General features: G+C 42.8%; 2 protein-coding genes across 9 annotated transcripts in view; one reads left to right on the forward strand and one right to left on the reverse strand.

The window, feature by feature from the left end:
* Positions 1-12,247, reverse strand: CBX3 (chromobox 3). 4 transcript variants are annotated; one of them, XM_069772979.1, is made up of 7 exons: positions 11,181-11,297; positions 9,457-9,507; positions 8,881-8,949; positions 5,445-5,587; positions 3,713-3,878; positions 2,225-2,319; positions 1-644 (listed from the first exon to the last, which is right to left on the reverse strand). In XM_069772979.1, exons 2-7 carry the CDS (start codon positions 9,478-9,480, stop codon positions 518-520), a joined length of 624 nt encoding a protein of 207 aa, XP_069629080.1. In that variant the 5' UTR covers positions 9,481-9,507; positions 11,181-11,297; the 3' UTR covers positions 1-517. The 4 variants fall into 4 exon arrangements, with proteins under 4 accessions (XP_069629080.1, XP_069629087.1, XP_069629096.1 ...); XM_069772986.1 differs by lacking the exon at positions 8,881-8,949; XM_069772995.1 differs by lacking the exons at positions 8,881-8,949; positions 9,457-9,507; positions 11,181-11,297 and adding an exon at positions 12,072-12,247.
* Positions 11,380-12,321, forward strand: part of HNRNPA2B1 (heterogeneous nuclear ribonucleoprotein A2/B1) — a 17,618-nt gene continuing 16,676 nt past the window's right edge. For all 5 annotated transcript variants that reach the window (XR_011322481.1, XM_069772932.1, XM_069772923.1 and 2 more), the window contains exon 1: positions 11,380-11,570. Coding sequence is in view for 4 of the 5 variants with exons in the window: in XM_069772932.1 (XP_069629033.1) it covers positions 11,541-11,570 (30 nt within the window). In the remaining variant the exon portion in view is untranslated. The remainder of the gene's footprint in view (positions 11,571-12,321) is intronic.

Here is a 12,321-nt window from a genome sequence, read left to right on the forward strand (position 1 = left end):
TAAAGGAAGAATATAAAACTATTTTATTGACCACTGTTCACCAGTATTTACAATAAAGTAAACAATATACAGTCTGATAACATTCAAATTACTACAAAGTTAGTTTTCACCTGGTCTTCTTGAGACCAAGTGATCCCAAATACTAAAAAGAATGATTCTACAGGTTTAAAGGGCTAGGTTTGGGTAAAGAAGATACATGCACATCAATAGTATAGAAGACTACAAAACATCTGTGAGTTTGTTTAGACATTCATTATGATTCTGTAATAACTATGGAAGTTTATGAACTTTTTATAAAAGCTTTTACCTAATATGGAGGAAGTAGTAGTATCAAATGCTCTCTTGTGATAAATGAAACAAGTTGCAGAAAGCTTTTATTTACTCGCTGTTGATGCAAAACATACTACTTCAAAAAAATATCAAATTTGATTCTTGTTAGAATGTATGTTTCTCACATTGCTAATAAATCAAATTTCAGGTTTTAATATTCATATATATAAAAAAGCAATGCAAACAATTATTGTGCTTCATCTTCTGGGCATGAATGCCAAGTTAGTCGCTCTTCATAAAAAGCGATTACAATCTGAGGACACTTCACGTTAGCTTCTTTGGCCAGCACCAGATCTGCCTCATCAGAGTCTTTCCTGATGTAGAAGAGAGTGGGATTTAAGAAAATGCATAATCATTAATTCAATAAATTTAGCAGCTCTTGATAGGTCATACATTCTGAAAAGAACATCAGCTAGAAATCAGTTTTCAGTATACCTTTCACTATAGCTACCAAGAATTTCCATCCTAATGGCAAGGTTTCTATAGCTGCATCTTCCTTCCCTTCCCATATTTTTTTCTGTTTGAAAGGAAAACGCTATTCAAATGGAACCATTTATACAGTTACCTATTGCAGTATGTAATGAAAGAAGTAAAACTTTGCTAATTTTGTCCTTTAAAGCATAATCAAAACTTCAAAGTGAGACTTTTAAAAATCAGTAGCATCAGTCTTAAGAGGTGGTACTTGCATCCAAATTACATTTACTGTTTATGCAAGTAATTTGCTGTATTTCATACTGCTATTCTTGATGCTGTCTTGGGGTAATAAAACAAACTTTCCAGTCTGACATGCTTCAGATTCCATTTTAAAGTGTATGCTGCCTTTACAAGTCAGTTTTGGGCATACATATTCATATCTATGTTTGTTGCCTACAATCAGTTATGAAAAACTAATCAACTGCAACTGAACTAAACAAAAAAAGAAGCTGCTTCTTGTATGTTTCATGTTTGATTTTGCCAATTGTCACTACAGAAATTCAAATAGTCACAATCTATATTTTGCAATTCTTCTAAGTTTCACATAAAATTTATAGAGAATTTGAAAAGGCAGAAGGGAGACAGAATCTTTCAAAACACTAATCTTCAGCAGTCCAGACACATCACATGACAAGTTTATCTGGAGACCACTCAGTTTGACTCCATTCAGAAAATTATGCTCTTCTCAAAGGCTGTGGAAAGCTATCATTCTTCTCATCCCACCACCATAAGAAATCTGATCCCAGCAAATGTTAATTCAACCTCTTGTATTCTCAACACTGGAAAAAAGTACTAATTTTATCCTACTTGTTCACAAGGCAAGAAGTCCTTCTGTCAACACTGTAGCTAATGAAGCTGGTCTCCACCTACCCTCCCAACAACACAAACTCCCCCCATCACTTTCCCCTCTTACTAGCCCATAACGATAAACCTCTCCTTCATATTGTTTATTCTTCATCTCAACCTCACCTTCCTCTACTAGTTGGTTCCAATTCCACTTGGTTGCACACAGAACAGCTGGCACTATGGTTGGTTAAATGGTTGGCTATCCAGCAGCTGGCTTGTGCTTACTGGAACACGTAAAGCTGGGTTTCTGCCTGCCATTCCCTCAACAAGAACACTACTGAGATCCAGCTTTTCTACACAAATGCCAATTTTTCCATATTTTATCAGAATTTACCTTTCAAATTTCTACTTCTGTAAAACTGAACCAATAGAAACTAAAGTTATTTTGGGTTTTGAGGGAAGGGGGATTAAGTCCTAAACTGATTATAGAAGCCTTGTTTTCCTAAGAATACAAGGTTAATAAGCAGACTACCAGCTTCTCTGTCTTACTCCTGAAACTAAGTTGTCTCATTAACCTAAGTGCAACTACCCGCACTCCCTTAATATGGACAAGAATTGTGGATGTAAGACTTACCATTTCATGAGGAACATAAGCTCTCCACTGCTATCCGTAGCCCCAATTATCCGCTCAGGATCAAGACCCCTTGCAAACCCTCTTGGTTTATCAACCTATTGAGTAAGTTAGAAGATTGTTATCTAGTTTAAGATAAAATTCTGTTTTGGCGTTAGAGCTAGATATACGCATTCTTATGTATATTTATATATGTGTATATCAGAACAAAAAATATAACCTTACATAATTATAAAAGCTATAATTACATATAATTGTCTGAAGATTACATTAATTTTATTTTTTCATGACTGATCTTCAGGCCAAGTCATTCATGCGTAGAGTAATAATGAAGGAATTTTACATGAATGTTTCTAGCATTTATTGCTGAAAACTCAATAGATGAAACAAATGATCTAAAAATCCTTATAGTATATAAACAAATAATCATGGCCAGTAAAAGCAACAAAAGAGGCAAAGCACAAGTGCACTCCTGAAAATGGGAAAAACACATCCTTTTCAGCAAAACAACTGACTTGGGTTGACTTAAGCCAACCATGAAACTGAACCCTTGGGGAATACCTCAACTCTTCTTGGCTCACTGAGATCACACTGGTGGTAGGGAATATCACAATTATTTCCTGTATTAGTTCCTCTAGGTTCACAATATTCTTTTTGAGACAGTGGCCACTACTATACCAGATGGAGACACACAACTGACTTTATACAGAAACTAAAATATTCTTTGTATTATTCATCAACTACTCCTTCTCATGCCTTCCAACTTTTTTGACAGTAACCACACATCCATCAGCTGTCTTCAGTAAACCACTGACATTGCCAATGAGTTTCGTTTCAAATTGCGAGTTTTACAGTTTACAGAGAAAAATGCGAACTATTGAGCACATTATTATATGTGCATTGTTTTGTACTTATCAGCACTAAATCTGTCATGTTGTTTGTTCATTTAAATTGTAGGAGAAACCCAGACCTTTAAGAAAAGGTAGCCTTTCTTCAGTCATCCTTTCTACTCCCTCTCCACCATCATGTCTGGTCCTAATCTAAGTAACTGACTGGTCTTCACATTTTGCCATCTGGCCACTCACCTATTTAAAATCATATGCTAAATATGAAAGCCAAAACAGAACTTCATCTTTGTTCCATTAATGAAATTTTTCTCTAATACAAACTGATCAATTAATATCATTCATAAATAACTCTTAACCAGTCTTACTTTCAATTATTCAGTAAGCATCATGGGACAATGCAAGAACTTTTTAGTCATGTTGTCCATCACTCACTTTTCACCCACCATTTGGATAGTCTCATTAACCACCATGAATGATTATCCTTTTCAAACCACAGTTTCAGATGCTGTGCGATTTTTACAGTTTTAAACCCATGTTTGGTCTTGTTCTCAAAATCACAACAGGATTTTGGGGGGGGGTGGGGATGGAGAGGTAGGGAAGAGACACAGGAAAAACAAAGCTTAGCACATGAACATATACTTACAGAATCACGCTTTTTCTTTGATTTACTATCATCAGATTCGCTATCTGACAAAGACTTTCTTTTGGCACCATCTGTTTTTTCTTTACCAGCTTTCTGAGAGTTCAGAAAAGCTTCGATTAGCTCTGGACAATCTAAGTTTTCTTCAGGTTCCCATGTGTTGTCAGCACTGAAACATACATACATTTATGTAAAACTAGGAAAAGAAGAAAAATGTAAAACTAGCCACATGGCTCACCTTAAGCAAGTTAATTTTTTTCTGATTATGTAAGGCGGGTTTCTTAAACCTAAGAATTCTCATCTTGCCACCTCTAGTAACCTTCATGTACTGCACTTGATGACTGAAAAAAACATGCTCTGCTATTGTTGAAAAACAATGTTTTTAAGCTGGAGATACAGAATAAGCAGCTCTATTAACCCTTATGATCTGGGTGGGATCATAGGAGTTAAAACAAGCAATCCCCACCCTACCAAAACCTACCTGTCCATTTAAACTGACTCCCTTCCCTGGTTCCTCTAAAGACTGTCCATGCAAACAAACCATATGATATAAGCACTAAGACTTACAGAGAACAGAATGTACACAACACTCACTACGAACAGTGCAAGTACGCAGGTCTAAGCTTCTGTATATGAGGAACACTCTCAAAAGTTGTCTCTGAGCACTGAGATCAACTATACCTAGAACTATCTCCTTCCTTCAGCCAACTACAGGAGGGAACAAAGGCTCCACGTCCACAGCTGGGCACTGTAAATGTTCCAGTAAGTGTGCATTTTGTTAACTAAAATTTTAAGAAGTCCATGAATGTTCCCTACAACAACTAAGCACCTCACCAGAAGTCCTCATGCACAAATACTGCCACAGTGCTACTGCACAAGCAGGATGCCTAAAAATTAACTGCAGTTACTAAAACATATTTTTACAACTTCAGATCAGACCCTTGAATACTAAACACGTTTTGCTTTTATCTTATCACTTATCACTACACAATTTCAGGTGCTAGAATGCAGAATGTTGCAATGCAACAATAATTTGACTGCATATGTAACTACTTATGTTCAAATGGTAGGTTCATCGCCTTTTTTCAGCTAGTAAAGCAGGCAAAGTGTCACGGGAGAGAGGAGGCATAACTACGTGCCTTCTTTAACAATCACCTTCGTAAGTCCACTGTAAGGTTTTCTTGTGCTGCCATAAGTCCTGGGAAAGAGACTCAGAAGATACCTTTCAGGTATGCCTAATGAAGGCAACCATGCCACAGAATTCCTTATGCAAATTCATCTAATTTGAAAGCAGTTCAGAAAAGTGAATAATAAGCAAACTATCTGCTTCATATTCATTGCTTCAGAGCTGCCTACAGTTTAAATCCCTGCAAAATTTCTTACTCAGAAGCAACATTCATTCCACCACGTATATAAATATAACAACTGTCAGTCTAGCTTACCTTGATAGATACTGACACAAGCTAAATCAAAGAACAGTGGTAAAAGAACGATCACTAAAGACTTGGTAAAAGTCTTGGAACATTTTATGTAACACAAACACTAAGCTACTAAGCTATCTTCTATTTTATTTTCATACTTGACTGCCCCACTTCAATATGCATTTATGGATGTCCTTCCCTTGAGGTTCTTGAAAAAGTATCCCCACCATTCAATCCCCTCTCTGCACAGTTATTTCAAATAAATGGTTAGTATTTAGCATTCTATCAGAAAAAAATAACAGTTAATGCCTTACTCTGTAAATCCTTTCCACTTCAAGTAGTATTCCACCTTTCCATTTACAACACGTCTGTCCAGGACTTTCTCCACAACAAATTCTTCAGGCTCTGCCTCTTCAACTTTTTTACCTTTGCCATTCTGTTTCTTTCCCATTTTGTGCTACAAAAGAAATTCAGAATGACATTACTCATTGTTTTGCTTTACACAGTTACTTCACTGGCCAAATCCAACTTTGCTCAGTAAGCAGCAAAGAATCATGTACTTATTCACACTAAAGCCAGAAGCTCAGACTCCTTTTATGTTAGGGCATGTGGTCAGGTAACCTGAGCAAGACATGCTAATGTTCTGGGGTTTTTCAGTTGCTTAATGAGATACACAACACCAGTTTTTAAAAAGGTGACATACTTTTGTCCATACACTCAGTGCCTCTACTCCCCTTATAAATTTAATTTTCAGTGCTACGTGCTCAAAAATTTATGAAGCTTCTAAAAGTTAACTCTATGCCTGTGAAAAGGCAGAGGGCAAGAAACAGCATAAGGCAGAAGTAAAGTGGTAAGGTAACTGTGAAAATGCATAAAATAGAAAAGGGATGGTACTTCAAAAAAGGTGGTTACTACCTTTTCAAAAAACAAAGGAGAAGCTGATGGGAGCAAAGTTTATGGTGTATTGCTACAATAAGCAAAATACTCAACAATAACCCATAACTATTGAACAGGATACATGCTAGGAGCATTCCATTACTGCAGTCCCTTCTCATTCTTAGCCACGCACCGATGTAACGTACATTCAAACAGATGTCACAAAGGTGCAGAAATTTAAGACAGCTACACTTAAGTACAGCACTTAACACGTAAATGAAATTTTGCTAACTTAAAAAACTTTATAAGTGGTTTAAGTTTACATTTGATATTTCAAGTAATATTCTTTAAGTTCTTAAAATAAATATTACATCCACATCATCCTCAAGGCATTCCCAGTTTAATAAGGCACAATTAAATAGTAATAGAAGGACACATTTCAGAATTTCCTTGTTTGTAATCTTATAAAGGTTGGAACAAGCCTATCATGTTGTTGTATCACATTTCTGGAGCACTAGCAGACCAAAAGCAGTTTGCTTGCCATTTTGGACTGTACCTTATAAGGAAATTGTTAAAGTGGCAGCCATAAACTAATGGGAGCAGTATTAAGCTCCTAAAACATATAGTCATGCAGCACCCTAAATCAGAGCGGACAGAACTAACTCCTTACTAATGTACTTCCTATAGAACAGAAAACAAACAAGCAAAAAATCACAAAGCACCTCTATTTGCTTGACGGCCTTTCTCTAGTCCTCTCTAGAATTAATGTGGGTTAGTTTGAGAATATTGTGAAGCAATTTTGAAACTGTCAAATGTTTAGACTTTGTAGAATTTTGTCTTGATGTCGTAAAAGGTAAAAAAAAAAAAAGTTAGACAAAGAAAAACTGTCTTCCCTTTGTAAACTGAAGATTTGAAGCTGATTCTTTCTTTCCAAAGCCCTGTCTTTGTGCGTCTTATTTTTCCTAATTAAATTTTTCCCTCCCTCCCCAAAATAGCTTTACTTTGGTTAGGAACCCATAAACTGAAGGTGCAAACAACGAAGACCAGGAAAAGTTTCAAGTTTTCTCTTTTAAACAGCAAGTTTCCATATATGATTATATCTCATGTGACATTTGTTTTGATTTGGAAGCATAGAAGAGAGATTATCTAAAACAGAGCATGTACTTCCAATTAAATTTTAACTGCCTGCATATCCCAGGTATATTTTGACCACAGCATTCATGTCTGAAAAGTGTCAACTTAGGCACACTGGCTTTTTTTGCCTCCACAGGAAAAAGAATGTAAGACTGAAATGGAAGGAAAATAAAAACATGAAGATGTCCAACACTTCTATGTAGGCAGCTTCTTTCAAGAAATTAAAGTGTGAAAAAGAGAAATGGGTAGAGATGAGGAAAACAAACAAACAAAAAAAAGCAGGGGGAAAAAAAAAAGACACAGACTCACTGTACCATAGTAATAACATTACAATTACTGGTAATGAGGCAAGCAGGCTACAAGTAGGGAACACCTCCATCAGACTAAAATTCTTTCATTCAATGGAAGACTGTTTTCTGGTACCCTTTTTGGCTTCACTAATTCTTGTCACTTAAAGATAAATGCTTTGGATTTCTCTATCAAAGCAACAATTTTTTTTTTTTACTTTCTAAGACTTAGGTGTCTATATAAACTTCCACAGAAGAAAATGAATGTCATGAGGCCCTGTATTTTTTTTCTGGAAGTACAGAAAGAAATAATAAAATCAAGGATATGTTGCCTTTTGTTTTAAATACTAGAGGTTTAATTAGGTCTTGTGTGCACCAGCACTGCTTTCCAAACTCTTGAGCCTTTTCAACCTATGAAAATAATACTTGATTGCAGCACCTGCAGAAATACTTAACATTTGTTAAAAACCTGTGCATTCTGAGATTACACAAGCCAATGTAAATCTCAGCCCACAAGTGAACGTGGTACCTGACTGAAGTTAAAGGTTGCTAAATGTCCACTGGACCCCTGAAGCTCCCTTCTCTAGCTGGAGTTGCATGTTGTAAGCTGTAACTTGGGCGTTTGACCACTGAACACACATCTATGGCTCATTTCTCTTTCTGCATTCATAAGTCACATATGACAAATGCAGATCTGTGGATAACCACTCTTTCTTTGAGGGACAAGATTAAAACACGGACGTGACACTGTGGTGAAGTGTTTTAACATACAAGAGGTAACAAAATCGGAATTACAGTTCCAGAGCTACGCTATCCCTTAATACGTTTAGGTTTTGCATAAAAATACATAATGAAGCAGAATTAGTTATGGTTCCCATGGAAACCATAACTGATTTTCCTGACCTGTGCAGCAAAATTCTCAACATCATCAAAAGATTAAAAATACTGCATTCACAGATTCTTTCCTCTCTCTCTGGCACCCCCTCCCCAGGCTGGCTAACTCCTTCTCTTCCTCAAATTAGGGAAAAGTGGGCAATCAACTACTAACAGAAAGTTCAGACATTCACCTTGGCGAAATCTTTTAAAATAGTTTGTTGTCGTATAATATAAGGGAAGCACTCCATTGCACTTCTAAGCCAGGAGTTAATACAAGTTTTTAATATATCTCAATCTGGGTCAACCAGTAATCATTTCAGTCAATTTAAGAACAGGCCTTTTGAGTGCATTATAAATCAGTTGTTCTGCTATCCAAATTTTGAATTTTGTTCTGCTATCCAAATTTTGAATCGTACACTTGTATTTTTGCTTACTTCCCTGCCTCAACCTCAAGATGCATCTCACACTATACTTTTTCAGTTCTCTTTCACAAAACTATACATCATTATTAGTTGAATGGTAACCAGCAACCAATTGCCCTTAGAAGTCCATATTTTAACGTCAAGCAAAGCTTTACAGGACTTGAGATCCATGAATGCATCATTAAAACGGTCCAGGAGGGGTTGACATCTGATAATCTCTGCTCCTATGAAATTCAAAGAAACTGTTATTTGTTAAAAATCATTTCAAAAGGCATCTTAACTACGCCACATTATTTCCCAGTAACGTTATTTTTCATCTGTAAAGACTGCCTTTTCTCAGGCAATTAGTTTTCTCCAAATACACTGGGAGAAATTAAATGAATACATGATTTGGATTTTATTTTTTTACATATATGATGAATTACATGGTGTGCTGAAAGGAGGCTAAAAAAATCCTTAGTGTTTTCTACTGTAGGACAGATGAAATAGTGCAGAGTCCTTTAATTTTATTTTTTTTTTTCCCAACAAGCCTCTTTAGAAATGGCAGATTTATTAAAGCCAAAGACAATGTCCTTTCTAGTAGCCTTACTTTCTGGATCTGAAATTTTGGTCAGAATAATGCTGGGGAGGGGAGATGTGGATGTATCTTTTAAATGGAGATGCCAAGTTATAAGTTTGAAGAAAAATATGTTGATTAAATCCTTATATACTTTAGGTGTGCATGAACTTACCAATGTAGTTTTATTGGAGGCCATTTTTATTGCAGACTTGCAGAGCTTTTACTAGAAAAATGCATGACAATTAAAAGGAAGTTTACATTACTGAAAGAAAGGCATCCCAATACAAGCATGGTCCTTGTTCCAACCCCCATGTATTCACTACATATAACATTTCTAATACGGATTAAATCCAGAACAAGAAGTAGGTTACTACTTTGTCCGGCATAACCCAGTAACGCACCATTATGCTAGCCAGGATAAACTATACTGACAAAGTGGTACATAGGGTTGAAAAAAGGTTTTTCCCAAGGCCTTCTAAGGCATAGAGATGTTTCTAGGGAAAAGGGGGAGGACCATCAGGGATGCTTATTTCCTTAAACCCAATAGAACAGGAGTTCAGATTCTAGCAGTTAATCAAGATATACCTAGGTATATTAACTGCGTATCTGGTGGGGAGCAGCTACATATCTGTGGTGTAATAATGAGTCACCCATTACTCTTACACGGTAGTAAATGCTTATAAACGGCAAATATTTTCCTTAATGCAACTATAACGTTGCCTTCCGATTCTCAAGTTTGCAAGAGTTAAGGCCCTAGAGCAACATTAACTCAGCTAAGCTGTACATACTAGATATTTAACCTCCACAGACGATGCTGAACACAATCCATCCCCTTTTCCATGTCATTTCTCATACCGGGCACCTCCTTAGGCATGTATTGTCCCCGCCCCACTGCAAACTATAGAACTGTTAGAATTCCCCATATGCCTGGGCAAGGCAAAAGAGAGAGTCCTTCAAGGCCAGAAAACCTCCCGGACTCGGCAATCCCGCCCAAATCTCCCCCGACGCGGGAGGTGGGTTTTGGCAGTCCTACAGGCGGTGGGGTAGGTGAGCTGGGAGAAGGGCAGGGGCTAGGGCCCCAGCGCAGAGGGGCTCGTCTCGTCCCCGCTTGGAAAGGCAGGAGAAAGGGGAAGAGCGACAGCAATAACAACAATAACAAAACCCCCGTGCCGCCCCCGCCAGAAGATAAAGGCGGCCCTGCGGAGGCCTGCTGGGGGAGGCTGCGCCTCGGGCCTATGGTGGGCGCACGTGAGGCCGGCGGGGACGCCCCGGGCGAGCTAACGGGACTGCCCCGGGCGGCGCGGGGCCGGCCCGCCGCCCCACTGCCAGGGCCGGGGGAGGGCAGCCGCCACCCCCGCCGCCCGGCGGGCCCCTCTGCGCCGCGCCCCCGCCGCCAGGGCCCCTTCCACGCCGCCTCCCCCACCCCGCCACGTTTCCCCCGGGCCGGGCACACGCCGCCGCCTCCCGGCGCAGGGACGCCCGGGCGCGGAGGCCGCCCCTCGGCGGTGGCGGGCTGGCTTTGTCTCCCGAGCGCGTCCGCCGCCGCCGCCGCCGCCGCGCGGGTGCCGCTGCCCCCGCCCCCCGGCGCAGCCCTCCTTCCCCGCGGCAAAGCCCGTTCGCTCCGGGGCCCGCCCTCCCTCCCTCCGGCGCGGGCCGGGAGGCGCCGTGAAAGGCGCCGGGGCCGCGGCCCCCCCTGCTCCGCTCGTTACCCCCCCCCCCCGCCGCCAAGGAAGCGGCAGCGTACTGACGGGGGGGGGGGGGAAGAGGCAGGCGGGCTGCGCCCCCATCTCCCCGCGGCGGCCCTCAGGCGAGGCCCGCTCTGCGGGGCGCGGAGGGAAGAGGGAAAGGAGGCGGCTGGAGCGAGAGAAAGAGGGAGAGAGAGAGAAGGATACAGACTTCAATGGTGCCCAGCCGCTCGGGTCTCCCGTCTCCTCCTCGCTCTCGCCCTGCGCGCACTGAGCAGCGGCGGCAACAGCGACATCTGAGGGGGGTTGAGGCGGGGGGTGGGGGAAGGGAGGGAGGGGGTGGGGAGCGGCTGGGCGGCAGCGCGGCGCGGCGCAGGGCGGGCGCGGCGGCTGGCGGGGCTGGGCTGGCCGAGCAGTGCGCGCCGGCGGCTGACGGGGCAGAGCGCACGACGCCGCCTACGCGCGAGCTGCAACCTCCTACCGTCGTCGCCGCCAGCACAGGAGGGGGGCCAAGACGTCTCTCCAACGGGGGGCTAGCGCAGGACCGCGTCAGGCGTCCAAAAGAAGGAAGATGCCTCGCGGCGACAGAGAAAGCGACTGGGTGAGCCGGGTGGGCGGCGGGCGGGGGAACGGGCCCGCGGCGCCCGGTAACTGCCGCCGCCATGATGGCCGCCGCCATGAGGGCGCGTTGGGCCGGAGCGGCCGCCGCCCGCCGCGGGGCGAGGCCCTCGGTGCGGGAGGGCGGGCAGGGAGCGCCGGGCTGGGCTCGAAGCTCGTTGCGGTGTGGCCGAGGGGGCCGTTTGGAGCGCGGCCATTTCCCGCGTTGCGGCGGAGAGGCCTAGTCGTTAGCGAGGGCGGCGGGGGGGGCCGAGGGGGCTCGGAAAGCACGGCGCGCGGGTGGGGGGGCGCCTCGGAAACTCTTTTATTAGCGGGGAAAGGGGTCGCAGTCGGCTGGGGAGGCTTCGCTCCGGGTGAGGAGCCGCGGGTGGATCCGGGCTGGCTTTCCCGAGAGCTGGGGAGGGGGGAGGGGAGAGAAGAGGGGGCGGGAAGAAAGGAGCAGCTCCAGCGCCATTTCCCTGGTGTGCGGGGCGGCAGCACTCACCCTTTGTCGCGGGGCGTGCGGGACCGCTGAAGAGAGAAAAAGGGAGGGAGGGGAGGAGGGAAGGAAGAACAGAATGCCGAAGCGGGCGGCGCGCCCTATGTCGGCGGTGCGGGGTAGAACGGAGCAGGCTGCGGCGAAATCCGCCTCTCTCCTCTGGCTCCCGGGGCCCCGCGATGTGTCGGTGCTGGCGCCAAAATCTGGGTAGTTATCACTTCTTCCTGCCCGGGCGGAGGGGGAAGGGGCCAGGCCG

This window comes from Haliaeetus albicilla, chromosome 2 (genome assembly GCF_947461875.1).
Source record: "Haliaeetus albicilla chromosome 2, bHalAlb1.1, whole genome shotgun sequence".
In the NCBI taxonomy this organism is placed as follows: domain Eukaryota; kingdom Metazoa; phylum Chordata; class Aves; order Accipitriformes; family Accipitridae; genus Haliaeetus; species Haliaeetus albicilla.

Coding starts and splice junctions, on each gene's coding strand:
- CBX3 (XM_069772971.1), bottom strand. CDS start 11,648: ATGGCGGCGGCCATCATGGCGGCGGCAGTTACCGGGCGCCGCGGGCCC. Junction 5,588..11,180: donor AGCGGCTGGGCACCATTGAA/GTCTGTATCCTT, acceptor TTTCTTTTGTAG/CACAAAATGGGAAAGAAACA. Junction 645..2,224: donor CTTATGTTCCTCATGAAATG/GTAAGTCTTACA, acceptor CTTCTACATCAG/GAAAGACTCTGATGAGGCAG.